Source organism: Papaver somniferum, chromosome 8, assembly GCF_003573695.1.
Source record: "Papaver somniferum cultivar HN1 chromosome 8, ASM357369v1, whole genome shotgun sequence".
Taxonomy (NCBI): Eukaryota; Viridiplantae; Streptophyta; class Magnoliopsida; order Ranunculales; family Papaveraceae; genus Papaver; species Papaver somniferum.
In genome coordinates, this window is record NC_039365.1 from 134,872,406 (window position 1) to 134,889,908 (window position 17,503).

A 17,503-nucleotide genomic window follows, 5' to 3' on the forward strand; every position below is an offset into this window, starting at 1 on the left:
ATGCACCAACTTGAGGGGGAGTGTAGTAAACTTTGAATAAGAAAGTGTTTTATTTTCTGATACCTTTCAATTTTAACACTTCACCAGATACCTGATAATGTCAGATAGAGCTAATAATGCGTAGTTTTAGATAAGAGTTTTGAGATTTAATTTCTGACGAGAAATGACTAGTACAGCAGCTTTTAAACTAAACTACAATTCTACTGATAATATTTCTTAAGATGTGAGATATTGCATGGGTATCCGAGCTCTTCTCCCAGTTAAATTTTCAGTCGGTAAGATTCCCGACCTATTTTTTTCTCAGATAACAAATGGTCCTTCGCAGGTAGCTGCGAACTTTCCTAGCTCAAATTCTGAGCTGCTAGGCAGTACTTCTGTAAGTATCAGATCACCAGGATGAAAATCTCTTGGTCTGATAGTTTTCTGGTGTTTTCACAAATTCATCCTATGTTTCTCGAGTTGAAATCGATATTTCAGACAATAGTTTTCAGCTACTTGTTCACTTGGACAAGTTTCACAGTTCAGAGATGAGAGATAAAATGAAGTTCAGAGATAAAATGAAGTCCAGAGATAAAAGTTCAGAGACGCAAGTACATAAATATACTTTTGTTAAAAGAGACGAATATACTTTTGTTAAATGTTCATCTCTTACTCACCTTTCCAAAAGATCTTACCCCGAGCAATTTCAATTCATTTTCAGTGGGAAGAGGCGAGAACGGGTAACTCTCCATGGATTATAAAGTATATTCATTTTGAATCACTCAAACACTTTCCGAAATCACTGTTGCCAAATTATATTTAAAGTCAGTTGTAATCAAGAATAAATGTGCCGTCTCAAGGTCATCAGGTGTCTGCAAAGATCAGTTTCAGATTACTTGAGTCTCCCAAAACCGTTCCTAGAATGTAAATCAGGGATAATTTCATTACTCTGATTTTCAGAAATGATCCCAACTGTTCTGCAATTTCCTTTTCATTAGGTTGGTTAATAAGATGTATATACAAATCGGCAGTTCACGGATACTCCGCTTCCCATCAATCCCGTTTTAGGGCTTTAGTCACGATAGCTTTTGTCACTATCATTGCTAAGTAAGCCAAAACCGTAACACTTATTCCTCCAAGAAGGACGAAGCGGTCGTAAGCTGCATTCTGGACTGTGTAAGCTCGAAGCCCAATCTCACTCCAAAAGCTCTCCGTCCAGACAGGGTCCACCATCCCCATAACATCAGATGCATTTGCAGGTAGCAAGTTCCATATTCCAGTATCAAATTTCAAACGAGTCGAGTATGCTGGTATATACCTGAAAAGTTTCAGGTGTTAGTAAAGCTGAAAGAAATGAAGTAGTTGAAAATGTCTCTCTGAGGCTTGAACCAAAAATACAGATGATTACTCAGGATCAGAATCCTAAACCCTTAACCATAAAGGGAGTTCACCAATACCAGCTAATGATGTTTGGGCCATGATTAAAGTAACATTCACGTTTCTTTTTCAATTTTCTTGAATGGTTGCTGAAGACCCATCTAGATGACAAGATCTGTGCATTTAATGGGTCCAATCGATAAAATATTCAAACAGAAACCACTTGTTATAACAATGCAGTGACTCAATGTGTCTTCCACCTTTTCCTTTGGAAAAGATTTTCAAGTGTAACTTTATCTATCAAAAGAAATAGTAATGAATATTGGTGTAGAAATTCATATTCAGTTAATTTTTCTTTTCATTGGTGTGCGGCACTAAAGTTGCTTCCATGTCAATCCACATCAAACTTCTGTTTTCGACAAAATATAAAAAGGTTGCTCTCCGTAGTTAAGAGTATACCTGGTTGTAGACAAAACACAAGTGCCCTTTCCATCTGTTTCTGCCCTAATACAAACTCCACCTTTACTGCTGCAATCTTTTGAGCAGATAGTACTGTTTTCTTTCCTCGGTTTAGAGGTTTTCTCGGCGAGAAAATTCCACAAAAATCGAGATGTATCGCGCAAATCCTCGACATATGGAGTTGACAAAGGTGGACCCAAAATAACACCAACATAATGGTTAGGACATGTACTGGTGGGTGTAATATAACCCTTCACCAGTGCACAAGAAAGACCTGGTTCACATGTCAATAAACATCCCAACAGTTCGTCTACAAGAGAAGAATTCACGTTGATCGAAATCAGTTTTGTCGTATTCAATATCTTGCCATCACTGGCGAGAATGTAAAGGGTGCGAGCAACTAGTGAAGCAGCGGCAACTAAGGACTTGGAGTCGATATTTGCTGCATTAAAGAAATGAACATACTGAATAGTAAATACCTCTTAAAAAGAACTGGGAGGAAAAACTAGGTAGAAGGATGCATAAGTGATAACACCATGAATAGCTTTATCTCACATAAATCATCTAATTGGCCGTGATAAAACTTGTTGCTAAATGCAGAATCGAAGTCTTCCAAGACGACTCCTGAAGTCAAAGGGTTCTGCAGCAAGAATATGCAAATTAAATTTCCTGTAATTACTGAATATTTATTTATAGGGCAATCTACCAGACAAAACAGTCTTTTTTTTTTAATTGGAAGAGAGTATTTTATTCATGCACAAATAAGAGTACACAAATAAAACGAGAGAGGAGGAAGCTAAAAGAAACTGAAAAAACAAAAACAAAAAAGCGAAGGAAAAACCCAAGTCCAAGAAACGAAAAAGCACATAAGCCGGTGGTGCGCTAATTCAGCTTCGAACTTCCCTTTACCTGCAGGATTGCACTAAAGCCACTCCTAGTAGCACTACAAATCCCATCAAAGAGCGCCTGAGGCAAACACCTTGAGTACCATGAAACCATTGTCACCAAATCTACCCAATACCACTCCATCACCTCATGGAGCAAATCCCATAATGAACAACATCTGTTACTGTTCAACTACCTTCATACAATCAAAGAAGATCTGACATCTTCAACGCCCAAACCAAAATCAATCGAAGAAGACATGACGTCTTCAACGCCCAAAAACTAGAACCAATCGAAGAAGACAAAACAGTCATTCATAACCTCTTCTTCGTTATCATAGAAGGCATGCGACTAATAGTTTGGGCGAGTGACGAATGAAAAAAAATCCTCATATCCTAATTCCTAACTGCTGATAGCCTTGGATGCTTTTTTTCAGAAGCACCAGAAAGCTGTCTGTGTTAGTCACAGTGCAGTTGGGTTGTATCCTTTCCGGTTTCCTAGGAAGACTCGGAAGTAAGGTAAACACATAACAAGCCACAAAAAGTATATCTTTACATGATATTTCCTACCAAGGCATCTCTAGGACATGAATCAAACGTGAACATTAGGAACCCTATCCGATTCCAAAAACAATGAGTTGTAAGTGGCTAGCTATCGTAATAATAGGAAGGTCCAACAGTTTCACTGGTGTGTTGGCGTGTTGCTTACTGTAACTAGAGCAATGACTTCAAAATAAGAACAAGAAAAACACTCGGCAAGTTTAGTAAGAACTCAAAATGAAATGTATTGATTAAGAAGCCCTCAAAAGGAGACAAGAGGCAACTACCCATGTACTGAGAAGAGTCCCCCAAATTACCACAAATGACTAACTAGGTAAGTAAAAAATCTGTCTATCCTCGAAAAGTGCAAAAGAAATAAATCACAAGTATATGAATCCATTATTCTATTTAATCATACATAAAAGACAAAAGAGGTTCAAAATCTGAAAAGTACCATAGATATTTCGCAAATAAACCATTATTTTGTGTGACAGGAGTGTGCATGTGATATAACCACTAGTTTTTTGCTTCATATTGCAGCAACTCTTAAATATTGCATAAAAAATGTTTTTGTCAAGGTAGCAGCAAGCATTATGTGTTCTTGAGAGCGAGAAAATAATGATATTCCCTCCATCCAAGTTATATAGGTGGAGGGGATAGTTTCTCTTAGATTAAGAATTTACTTGGTTTTTACAAATTTCCATGTTTTCTCCTAATTTACCCTTAACCAATTCCCAGTAAATAGAAACATTAACTTAATTTTGAAGATACACGTGCATAACAAATAAGGCTAAATATGGGAAATGTGAAATTGGGTTTTGTCGATCTAAATGGACAACCAAAATCCAAAATTCTGCCTATATAAGTTGGAAGGAAGGAGTAGTAAAGAATACACATAAAAATACAGTATGTAACATCTTTTTGTCTCGAAACCAGAGTAATCACAAAATATAACAACTAAATGTTCAAAGTTTATATTCTAACCTTTCTCATAAATGCCATTAGTGATGATGGAGGTATCCCAGGATTTGAACTACTAGCCATTGAGATATTGATGCTATCTGATCTTAGCGAATTATGAGCATGACGAAAGGCATCCAGTGTTTTCTTTGTTGCTGGTAAATCCTAATAAAAAAATAGGTTAAGCAAGTAAAAACAGACAAAGAACTGCAATGATTCCAAATACTAAGAAAATATACGAGTTCTTCTACGAATTGTAATCCAATGTAGTTAGTATATGGGATCCAGCGTGTTCTAAAGAAATCCAGCTAATCTAACTATGATCATCGTGTTAAAGTAGTACTCCCTCCGTCCCACTATTAGATGACCTAGTTGAAGTTTGCACAATTCTTAAGGCAAGGAATGGGAAGGAGTATTTTTAAGTGTTTTTTACAATTATACCCTTATGGATAATAATTTGTAAAATTTAGAAATGATTTATCTCTCAAACTATACCATGGATTTTCGTAAACTTTGTACCGTTGGAAAGCATTTTAAAACACCTACGTAACGAGTTACGAGTATAAACATGGATATCAAAATATATACATTTCTTATATTAACGATAATCAATCAAAAGGATAATTTCAGAAATATTCCCTTGTTTAATGAAATAGGTCAACTAATGGTGAGACAAAATTTTAAACTAAGTAGATCATCTAATAGTGGGACGGAGGGAGTAATATTTAATGCTCACTAGGTGTTCCCACATGTATATATGACTAGTCAGACCATCTGCTTGACGCCACATGTATATGTGCCCCAACAATAATTTTAAAGCAACGCAAACCACTTACGAACCTCAACATAAAATAGTAACATGAGCAGAAAGACTGGCAAAAAAAGATTAAACTGAAGAATGAAGAATTTGCATAGGGTAGCATGAAATATTATTCGAAAGATATATACCAAGTTTCTTACCCTGGATGCATGTGTAAAAAATGAGCTGACCCCTTGACTGAATCCTTTACCTACAGATCCAATTTCCAAAACCTGTGAAAGAAAATCAAGAAATGCATCAGTGAAGGTTGTCAACTCTTTTACTAATAATGAGACAGAACTAATAAATGGCAGAAGACTGCTTTTACTACAAATGCTATTACTGCAGTTTTAAAACAAAGATTCAGACAATTAAATGTAGATCCAGACAGGTAAGTGGGGCCTTATGACAAACTGAGGTATACCACGCACTTGCGAAGAGATAACAAAGTGGAGCAGCTGACAGGACCTTATTCTTTCACAAGGATACCCTGGACCTCCCTAATCAATCAACATGACAATCATCTTGTACTCTACTACACTTCTCTTAACATTAAATTTTGCTCTCTTTGCCTATTGTTGCTTGGTTGTATTATCTGCAGTAGCTGATGCCTGATAGCCAGCCAACCTTATTCTAGTAAATAAGCTGTACCGAACCTAATCTAAACACATGAATATCTCCCGTTTCTGCTTGGAGACGAATGTACTCAACAATTATTTGGCAAAGTAAACTTAAGTTGTCAGGCATGTAATCTCAACCTAACCTTGAGATAAAAATATCACTGAGAAGAAGATATAAATGGACTGGTGTGTTTGAGCCTAAATATAACGGGGATCCTATCTGTTTTCTCTTTATAATTTGACTACTGCATAGTGTCTTATCCAAACTTCGTCTTTTTGGATTAAGATGGTTAAGTTATATCTGAAATTGGGATGTTTTGCAGCATATCTAGGTACCGATATTTCTGTACAGCAGTGTTTGGAGAAGCCATTCATGCCTTCAAAATAGCAAAAAAAATATAATATACGAAGAAACTGGTTTGAGTGTGACTCAATGAGCTTCATACTGGCAGATACAAGTCCAAACACTGCTGACTCAATGACACAATTAGAACCTTGGTCCCTTGGAGAATTAGGCTCATTCGGGAAATTGTATGGAGTTTTAAAGACCATTGAGTTAAAGATACTCTCTTATATATGGGGAAGGGAATGTTTGTGCATCGCGAAGTGGGAGCAGATACAAGTTCAAACCAGTGGTGGAATGAAGCACCAAATTTTCAGCAGAATGTGATGGGGAGTGACAGAAATGTCTTACCCACCTATTGATTTTGATAACTTTTACCTTCTCTATTTTTTTCTTCTCCCTTCTGGAGCCTGAAGGTTCGGGTCCATGTACCCCCCTCCCTTTCTGTTTTCCCTTTCCTATCGATGAATAATTCCTCCTTGTGAGTTTGCCATATAAAAATGCAGCTCTTCAAGAACTCTGAAACAACGAGCTCTTGATGTATTTCCCACAATGACACACTCAGGTTTCTCATATAAATGACCTAAACAACATCTCTCTATACTTGGCCTGATTTCATGCCGATTTTTGCCTTATCGCAAGTGCAAAGGAATAGCCACATTATTCTTCCACAAAATGCTAAATAACTTTTCATAATAAAATCTGATTTTCAGAAACATGATTGCGATCAATTAACTCTACCAAGGTCCGAGAATTACCATCTCAATCAGTGAGCTGTTAAGACCATGAACAGCATCTGTTCCCATATCCAATTCAGCAAGAAATCTCCGGCTACCTAGGTAACCCCAGGCTTCACCAGTGAAGAACAGAAAAACAAGCTGCGCAAGTGCCAGAAGAGTGTATAAGCTAAGAGAACAATAATTTATAAAAAGATGAAGATGATGATGATAAATTTAAGTCAATACACAATATCATCAGACATATACTCTCTGCTCACAGTGAGCTGGTTTGAACTGGAAAAATACCATTAAAGTATAAATGGAGTAGTCAGCTTAAGGAATCAAGTGAATTAGCGCTTTAAAAATCACAAATCAGTTCCGCAATGAACTAGGTACATGAGGCCATAGCTATTTTTCCCATGATAACAAGAAGTTCGAACTCTCATAAGCAATCCAAGCATAACGGTTCTACTTAACGAATACTGGCTTGTATTCCAGGTAAGAATTGCCTGGAAGGAGCTATAGGAATCGGAGGAAAGAGTATTCCAGCAGGACTAAAGGCACTCGCTTAAAACACATTCAGAAAAATTGTAATCATCAAGCAACTTATCAATGCTAAGAGCATCTGCATCACTAAGGCTAAGTCTTGTGGAGGAGGGAACCTAACACTTACATAGTGGGAATGCCCAAGTCCTATGGTGTGGGAGGGAAAATTGATCTGAGCGAGATATCATTCCTCATTTAAAAGTTTATAAAGTGATGAAGCGAAATATCATGTCTTGCTTCTGTGTTTTTTCTGGTTTTGCTTCCCTCCATGGTTCCCTGTGCTGGAGGAGAGAGACAGGGAGAGGAGACATTATTCTACAGTTTCTGGCCACGCCTTTCCCTCAAAATCATCCATTAGACTTAGCCTAATGCTGCATCCAGACAGATCAGGCATGCATATCCTTCCACAAAGATGATGAATAAACTTAAGCATACACAAGGAGATCTATTTGCTACTTTCACAGGCACTCACTGGCATCCATGTAGGGCCCCTCCGCTGCTGAATAAAAAATGTAATGCATGTGGAAGGTTTATTAAGTTATACCTGTTTGTTAAGCTCATCCAAGTCACCAAGATGAGAAAGAGCATCAACTGCGGCTACCAACGAAATCATTCCCTGGAAGTATTTCAAACTTCACATTTAGCAGAATCATAAGAATCAAATTACCTGAAAAAGATGGTTAAAGAACAAGAGATGCTAATATGGAGAATTAACTTACAGATAAAGGGGAATCTGCGCCAGGACTTTTATCACGGAAAAAAGATGCAGAATCTATTGATGCCATTGCCAGTACTATGGATTTGGGCTTTTGTGTAGAGGAAACATCAATCGGTGGAAGTGAAGACATCACACTGCCATTCAGGTGTCAGAAACTTCAATTAACAGGCATATGAGAGGAATACTTCTAACTCAGGCACAACTCTCCAACAGGTTTAGTTAAAGAGTACAATTGAGTACATAGTAAAACTATTGCCAATTGGACTGAAAATGGAGCTTCGATGACCAACAAAGCGTTCAATGAATGATACCCATATGCAGGCAGCAATATCTTTTCTCATTCTCTCGTAGATGCTATAACACTACAATGTGTACACACATTTACTGGGTACTTGGGGAGAGTGTTACTCATGTAAATAAATTTTTTGAACCTAAGCATTTCTTCCACATCCATCTCTACTGTCACTTATTGTTTGCTAGATCAAATGATAAATAATGCACTTTCTTTTTTCCAGTTGCATGCAAATAAAGACCATAGACACGCGCATCCATGTTTTCCGAGGCAGCGCCGAGGTGCCAAAGCGGCGTCTTTTTTTTGCTGGGACGCCTCGCCAGACAAGGCGCTGCCTCTGCCTAGTGTTCTTCAAGAGAAATCCTAAAGCTAGTATTTAGGCTTCTATTTTACAGTTAAAACCCACTTCTTTCACGAGATATTAAGGCTCAGGCTTCGTTTTGGGTCTATTTTATTCAACCAACGTTTGTACTACAAAAATATTAGATAAAATAGCAATTAGTTTTTCGGGGGGGGATTATATGGCACTGCGGCTCTGCTGTGGCTCCATGTGTTACACCCAACGCCTCACGCATCGCCCCAAACAACATAGCAACACATTATGACAAAGCTAATAGTGAATAACAAACTTCGACAGGTTCTACTCGGCTAAATTACTGGCCAAAGGAAAAGAAAATCCAAGATCATCCGATTATCAAGTCAATGGATGAACGGCTTTTCTGAATTGGCTGATTTTCAATGAAAATGATCAAATAATTAGCAGAAAATCACAAGCCTCTGAGATTAAGTTCCAAATGTAACCCACATCTTCAAAAGAAAATCTTAGGGTGTCCATTGGCAGGCCAGACTATGTGGCACAAGGTGGCTTACATCAAGACCCTAGCTAAAATTACTGCACTACCTGTGGTAAGAACTTAACCATTTACTTTATACATTCGTCCCATTCAGCTCACCAAAGAAGAGCATAATTTATTCATTTTCCAATGATCTCGATTTCTGCGGTAGGAGATTCAGTTGACTAGGTCATCTCTGTTTGACGGGGTCAAACAACTCTATCAGTTCTAAATTTTATTTCCTGTTCTACCTATAACTAAGATACCCTTCTCCTAGTTCTAATTTCTTTTCTATATTGGATGACTTCCTTTTCCTGGTCCTAATACTAAGTTAAGTTACCCCATGAAAATAGTTGGAGTGCCGGAGATGTGCATTTTATTCAAGGAAGATATGTGTACCGCACAATTATGCTGGGCCTGGTTATGTTAATCCTGTTACGTGACGTTCATTCGGCTAATAAGTTTTTCAACATAGTTTTCCAATGGATTCACCACTAATAAAGAATAATATTGGGTGAGAAAAGATTTGTAGCACACAACAATCTTTGCCAAAATAAAGAAATTGAAAGCCCAAAAATCTCACCTGTATCCACCTAAGGGCAGACAAGACTGTTGTTTCAAACAAGATTCTGAATCATGAGTTCCTGACTTCGTCGTCTAATTAAGATCACATGCTCAAGTGTCAAAAAAGATCACTAAAAACAAGGTACTAGATGGTAATACAGGATCCCAGCAGAACAACATACCTGCATTACAAGATTGAACTCAGCCACATCTACTTTATATGCTTGCTTGTTCTTCTCATTCTTGTCAGCAATCTGAACATATGATTGACAATCATGCTCTTAGGGGACACTTAATAAAGTTGAGTAACTTAAAATGATTGCATAATTATCACAGGGGATTAATGATAGCATGTCAGCACATGCAGGTTCCCAATACAACACGGTCCCAAGTTACTGAACTGATTGAAACCAATTTTACCACAATAACCTTCAGTAGTAATAAAACGAGGATCCAAATCGAAACATCATCTCTAAAATAAAACGAGGATCCAAATATTTGTGCTACTACCTTCTGCAGGACAGCCGTGCTATCCTCATCCAGTAAGAAAATGGGAAAGTTGTAGCTATTCCACATGATACTGGATCCCTGCAAATGGCAACATGTAACGTTAGTTGTGTTTCTGAAACAATTCTAGCAAAGACACTATATTCCTTACGTCAACAGCAGGCTGTGCTAATTTAGTTGTTCTTTTTTCTTATCACCAGTTTCTTTACCACCACTAATAAGCTAGAATAAACCTTTTTCTTTGGGATTCTTTTATAACTTACAAGAGGGTTCCATTCATAATTGAGCTTCTGGTATGGAGAAAATTCAGCCTGTGAAAATTTTTCAACAGGTGAAAATCCTACAATGTAGAAAACTTCCCACTCGTCAGTACGTTCAGTTGCCAAGACGAAGGGAGAGAAAATGAACAAAACTTGCATATATTACCTTTTGACTCATTTTGGAGTTTGGTGCTAGATTCAACCAAAACACCAGCTACTTTCCTCGCTAATCCTGTATCATTTGATAGCCTGTAAGACTAGAAACCTAATTAGGAATGGTTTACGGTTTATTTGATGTATAACATAGAACAAATATTTAAAAGCTATTCTGTTATCTTAATCAAAGTTGTAAAAGCTGTCAGGTTTCTGATGTGCCCATATGCATAAAGATATACAAAAGCACATCAAGTACAAGCATTTGTAAATATTAAGTTCACATCTGCTATAATGAGGAATTTATGCTACAAAAAAACATACAGTTCAGACAGTCTTAGTGAAGTCTCATGACCTAGATATCATATCAGTTGACAACGGTCATAAGTAAGTTTCTGGTTGACCACAAAAATGGCACCCATATTCTTCTGGCTCTGACTTTTCCCTAAACAGTTTCAGTTTTTTCAAAACTACATCTAGAGTTTCACTATCATCCTATAATCTTATAAGATAGAAACCTCAACATGATCTGCAAATGTATGTGCCTAGGAGGTATAAGTAGCAATCCAGGTCCAATTCTGCAGGTGCTGGACACCTTCTGGTTAATGGTCAAATAATTTCCTTGGCATGGAAGAGGTCATATTGGCCTCACCTGAATTTTGAGATATGCGACAAGCACCCTAAGTCATAGTTACCTTACCACTGAGGGAGTTTCCTATCCCCAAGATTAGGAGCATGGACCAAACTAGTCCCAAAGAAGTAGAACACACAGTAGCGAAACAAGAAGAATAACTGGACTAAGCAATTGTGCAGTGGTAACGTGAATTTTTATTTCTTTAATGGAAGACTTTTACGGTGTTACGTTCAACTTCAAGGTGTTCACTACCTAAGGTGTTGTATCTCTCTTCTTCTACTTTCCTGCAGAATTGTTCTTCTAGTATTTTCCTAATCAATAGGTACTAACTCGACCCGTATTTATAGGTTAAAACTCCTTTTGTTTTAGTAACTCTAAGGAATAAAAACTCTATTTTATTGGTAATGTTTCAGGAAATAGAACTTCTATTTTTTCCCCTAAAAATAGAAATATAAATCCAGATCTACTTGTATGTAAACCTGATTATAGAGTCTTTTGATTGGACTTATTATTACCTGAAAACGGATCATAGATTCACAGTTCATCCAATGACTATCAACTTTATGTCTCGTACCACAAGCACTCATTCTTATATTGCAGTGATGCACTATCCTACCTGAATCCCTGATATAATGCATATCTAGTATGTTACATGGCTCCTAACAATTATACACAAAATCAAGTATAGCGATAGAGAATTAAAAAAGTCAAGATAAATATCTTCGAGAGTTAAGATGATGGCAAGAAAATTTAAGAAAGGCAGAGAGGAATTTTCCTTGCCTTCTCATTAAATCCATCATATCATCTAGCTGGATCAAAATCGAAGATGATTGATCAATGTGCTCAATGTTCTTGTATCTCAGCACTGGAGCAACAACTTTTTCACGGCCAGGGTCTGGAAATAATTACAACATATTTATGATGCACCAACACTTCAAAAGGTGAATAAGTGATCAAACAGTGTTAATGATTACGAGTTTAATTTTATCTTCACTTACTAGCACAACCAATTTCACCAGAAAGGTTCAGCAACCGGACACAGGGATATCCATTAACTGTCAAATACATTGACTGCTCAAGATCAGGAACTGACTCCAGAGTATTGACCTGGTCCGAAGCTGTCCAAAGTGAACATGTGTCGCAAGAACATGCAAACCAACAATCTTATTAACGGGGTCAAACACATATATACCAAAGGCTGCAGAATAATGATAAATAGAATAAATAAGAAAATAGAGAGCTTGGAACACAAGCTTACAGAAACAGTAGTTTTTCAAAATTATAATCTTCTTCATTGTACAACAAAAGACCCCTACCATATAAATCCCCTTTTCATGAAAACTAGGGTTGTCCAAGGTGTTGTATGTTTGCACAAGTTTATGTTGGATATAGGGATTACATGATGATAGCAGAAAGTTTGAATAATTAACACAAGAAAGAGATCATCCTCTGAGAAATTCAGCCATTAAAAATCGTCATCTTGAGGAAGGAATAATACCCAAAATGGCTAAGACATTAAAACATCACCCTCTAGTGTTGTTTCCCAATTTTGTCTGTTATAACCATTTTCTTTTTGACCTTTTTGGTGTTCCTGACCATTAATATAAAAAACCGAATCAACACTCGAAAATCGTAACATATGTATCTAGTCACCTGGACATTCTAAAACCCTGATAAGGAGTAAATTTAGTAGGATTGAATCTTGGTTTGTGAAGCAAAGTGTTCCCTGTCAAGGACTTTGAGAAAGGATTTAATATGGGATCATAAAGACAATCAAACTTTTATTGTCATATGTAGTGAGTTTAGCGCATTACTTGTGCCACAAAAAAATAATTTTCAGGACTTTGAATGAGGACTTGCTGAAACCTAAATAGCTATGGGATCTGCTACACTTTTTCAATGCATGTCACATGCTAAAAAAAGAAAGGAAGAAGAGGACAACAAACCGGCTACTGGACTGCCTAAATGATGTACTGAACTGCAACAACATCGCATAGACAGTTTCAGCTTAGGTTCTACTCAATATGTAAACAATCTTAAGATCACTAAGATCAAGTGTCAAAATCAGATTGTTTGTGTTAATATCACCTACTGAGTAAGTTCATCAACTCATGTCACTTCGATGTAGAGCGGAAAATCTTTTCCATACCAGATTACTATTGCTATAAGTTTTGACTAAATTTTCACTTAAAAGTGCAGGTTTAGGCAAATGTGCTTCATCTAATAAGAGCTACACTGTTCCTTTAGCCAAAAATTTGTGGACCTTTTGTGTTTTTCTCATTTTGAACACATAATTTGCGAACTTCCCCAATGTTCCAAAAGATTAGTGATGGCACCCAGCCAGGGTTGAATTCCAAAGGAATGAGGTCACCTCCAAAGTCCAGACCAACATAAAATATAGCCCCGAACACAATGAGCGAAGAAGATACAAAACCTAAGTCGTTCACGATTGACTTTAAGACAGATTTACCTCCGAGTTATATTTATATGAAGATCGAGAATCTAAGTTAACGCAAAAATAGAAAACTATGATTCATCGTTAGATCAAGTTTTAACCTAAAAAATGAAGAGATATCTATGTAAAGAACATTCATTTCAAAATAAACAAATAAATATGCAAAGAGGAGAGGAGAGGATAGTAATTAGCGTAGTCACCTGAGAAAGAAAGATGAAGCTGAGAAATTAAGAACAGAAGCACAAAATGATGTTTCATGGCCATGGTGAAGATGCGAACAGTGGGGAAAAAAGATTGCTTATACCCTAGTATATGAACATTGCCTCAGAGTTTTGGATTGGGGAATCATGTAAATGTCCTCAATCCTTTGTTTTGTATAGGGGAGATGTGGAAGCAAAGACTAGGATTGGTAATTGGGATGATGGCTCTCGTTTGACTGTTTGTTTGGTGTAAAAGAGGAGACCAGTTTTTGTTTTTGTTTTTGTTTTTTTTAAAGCATCTTGGACCTTTTTCATCAAAATTTTATATCTGATTCAAAGTTTTATCTCCAACACAAAGGTGAGGATCATAAAAAAAAATAGATATAGCTCTTAGAGCAACCCCAACATTGAGTTACTATATTCTCAAATTCTTAAGCTATATATGATTTTTTTGGCTTATCGATTGGGTGTGGCTAACGCATCAAGGTAGTTAATATCACCGTTTTTGGTGAAACGTAAATAAAGAATGCATCCAGCACAAACGTAATTTATAATTGTGTGTGGTATAGACACAATTTATAAATGCGTCAGTTAAACAACGAGTTTTAAAAATGCGCTTGTTCCCTAAACGTGCAGTTGAACGTCTCGCTAAATTACGTTCAGTTTAGACGCATTTATTAAATGCGTTCAGGGCTACACGTAAACTATATGTACGTTTATGAAAACGATTTCATAAATGACGTTTGATCTACACGTAATCTTAGAGTACGTTTCACTAATAAACGTAAACTTCAACACCTTTTTGAAGTTCCATGCAATTTAAATTAACGTTTATGTCCAACGCATTTTATAATTGGGGGAAGTTATATATGAGATTTGTCAAAGAAAGTTCTCATATATAGACACCCCATTTGAGAATATAGAAATATGGGATTTATAGCAGCTAGGAGTGTGTCTGGTTTTGTTGCCATATATGGCTTATAGCAACAACACTAAAGTTGTTCTTATGGTGCTAGTTTTGCTTCTAGATTAGACAAAAAGCGATGCATATTATTCTCTTTTACTCACTCTAGGTATATCTCGAATGCTAACTAGTAGCAGATAGTTGTGTTGTTTCATTCAGCGCAACCAAAATTCTACTTTTCACGGAATGGTTCAGCGAGGTTGTTTTATTTTTTGATCCGACGGCTGAGATGGTTGCGTGGTTCCATTCAGCGCTACCAAATTATACTTTCGCAGAATGGTTCAGCGCATCTAGATGCTAGATTAAAATAACCATATGACTTGGGTGGGTATTCTAGCTGAAGTGGAATTCCAATCTAGATGCTAGAGTGGAAGACCATAAGACTAAGCCTAAGTGGGGGTAAAGGAAAAAGTTTATGTTCGTGACCCTGGGTCTTAAGTTTACATCATCCTTTTGTCTCTAATTTTAAATAAAAGGTGTTAGAAAAATCCTTGGGGATTGAAGATAAACTTTAAGTGAAAAATTTTTACTCTGAACATTTTTGTCTTTTAGCAATGACCCACTAAAAAAAGGTGTTAATAAGACCACTACATAGGATGACCTTGACCCCAAGCATTGAAGATGCTCTAAGCATAGAGAAATTATAAAAGGTATATTACACGAGGGTACGAGGAGCACGGAGAAATTGTAACAGTGATATTACACAAGGGTACGTCATAGTCGTACCTGACGGTGTCATTAAAAGCAATTAAATTTAAGAAATTCGGGGCCTAGCAGACCATAATTGTGAAATTTTCATCTGGTGTACTTGTATGGTTCACTAAACTGTGTATTGTTCAATTTTCTTCTATGTAGATATGAATGACGGTATGTGGAGTGGAGTGGAGTGCAGTAAGACGAATAAGTTTTTTGATCATATCTTTTAGGTACCAAGATGGTACCATGTTGTGTTGTTGTTAATAAAGCGTACTAGATCGGTGGAGTCCGTCTCGACCATTTTTCCATCCATTAGTAACATTTTGTTGTCTGAACTGCCATTAGTAGGGTTCACATCTCCTACCAAAGCAGTTATTATACCTATAGGTTGAGCCATCACCTTGATGTGGTGGTGGAGGATCTGCAAATAAAATTTTCCTTGTATAACTTGGGTGACCCCTCACTTTCTCCATTTGTATTATTATTTTGATCCAATCTGGTTATAAAGTCGGCCTTGCATAACTTGGATGACTCCTTGTTGCTCAATTTGTATTATTAGTTTGATCCAATTTGGTCATGATGAGCTCCAACAAATGAAAATTGTGTCTTCTGATTTGAGTTTTATCGGGAGCGGGTGTGATATTTGACAGGTGAGGTGGCAACACATTATTGGACCAATCCAAAAAAAAAAATTGTAACTAAGAGGCTATCTAGACAATGTATGTCGGTCATTGCGGACGTCTCTTGTAGATAAGTTCATTTATGGATGACCAAAGAGTCCACAGTAGGATACAAAAAGATGAGAGAGTATAGGTTGGGATTTCGAAGTTAGCATGAGCTCTTGTAAAGTGGTATTTTGAGTCACTATTAGAGGTCTGGAGAAATTGGTTTCCTCGACAATTGTGTTAAGCAACTTTGCCACATGGAGTTGGAGTAATAAGTGGTTTCTTATTTTGGTGTATCAGTTGCAAGTTTGGAAAATGTGGTTGGGGTGAGGTAGCTATGATAAAGGGTCCATATTTAAGGTGGGTAATCTTTCATTAAGTGTTTTCTATAAGAAAAGTTGTATATTTGGTGGAAAAGGTAATGTCCATGGGAAAATAAATGGTGGTAAAGGGTGTTATCGTTGGTGTTCTGTCAGTTAGTTCAGTTGCATGTTACTGGAGTGAAGCACAAATTAATGCATAAATTGAATGCAATGGGTAGAACAATTAAGTACGGAAACAAAAAGCTTACGTAAATAAATTTCTTATTAAGGATTAACAATTAAAAATAAATTTATGTTACTGTCCATATGGTCAGTGCCACTCTCAAGGCAGTTCTAGTTACCAATTATCAGGACGGTTTTCCATAAGTAGCCAGTGATGTGATGCAATGCCAATCATATCTTATTTATTGGCAACAATCGCAAAAAAAAATCCCAAGTAAAAGAACATACATGAAACTATAAGTACATAAACACTAAAAAAGAGACATTTATTTTCAAAAGCTAGAGATAAATCACCAACCAAAGTGGAGGTCATGGTGTCAATGACAACATAAATATATAAGATTTCATACAACAGAAATCCAACAAAAACATCACGACACATAAATGAAATCTAAAACAGGTATTCTCAAAAAAAAAAAAAAAATTCAACTACTCAAAATTAAAAAATTCACCGACTTCATTATGTGGAAATCAGCAAATAAGTCTAGTTGAAAATAAACAAAGTTATAAAATCTCTTGTCGTTTGAATCCACCAAACGTTGGTATGTCAAGTTTGGATGTCAAGTTTAGTTCCAAAACTCGGTCTCTTGATTATTGCTTACTAAAATCAACTTCGCTAGGTTAAACTTAGGATATATAAATGTTGAGACAATTTTTGACTACTCATTAAAGAGTTGAAGATTATTAATTTAAAATTATTATGTTTATATTAAGTTCTTAGAATTGTATTCATTGAAAACATAACATTCGAAGTTTGTTTTACTTGGCTTTATAGTTGTTTAGATGACATG

At 36.5% G+C, this 17,503-nt stretch overlaps 1 protein-coding gene across 1 annotated transcript; it reads right to left on the reverse strand.

Annotated features, from left to right (window-relative positions):
• Positions 1-558: 558 nt before the first annotated feature.
• LOC113303130 (nicastrin-like) lies at positions 559-14,156 on the reverse strand. The gene is made up of 16 exons (XM_026552128.1): positions 13,843-14,156; positions 12,186-12,305; positions 11,968-12,082; positions 10,567-10,649; positions 10,404-10,480; positions 10,144-10,221; positions 9,816-9,887; positions 9,653-9,726; positions 7,946-8,078; positions 7,771-7,842; positions 6,720-6,839; positions 5,160-5,231; positions 4,224-4,364; positions 2,371-2,455; positions 1,816-2,257; positions 559-1,297 (listed from the first exon to the last, which is right to left on the reverse strand). Exons 1-16 carry the CDS (start codon positions 13,904-13,906, stop codon positions 1,033-1,035), a joined length of 2,013 nt encoding a protein of 670 aa, XP_026407913.1. The 5' UTR covers positions 13,907-14,156; the 3' UTR covers positions 559-1,032.
• Positions 14,157-17,503: the final 3,347 nt, after the last annotated feature.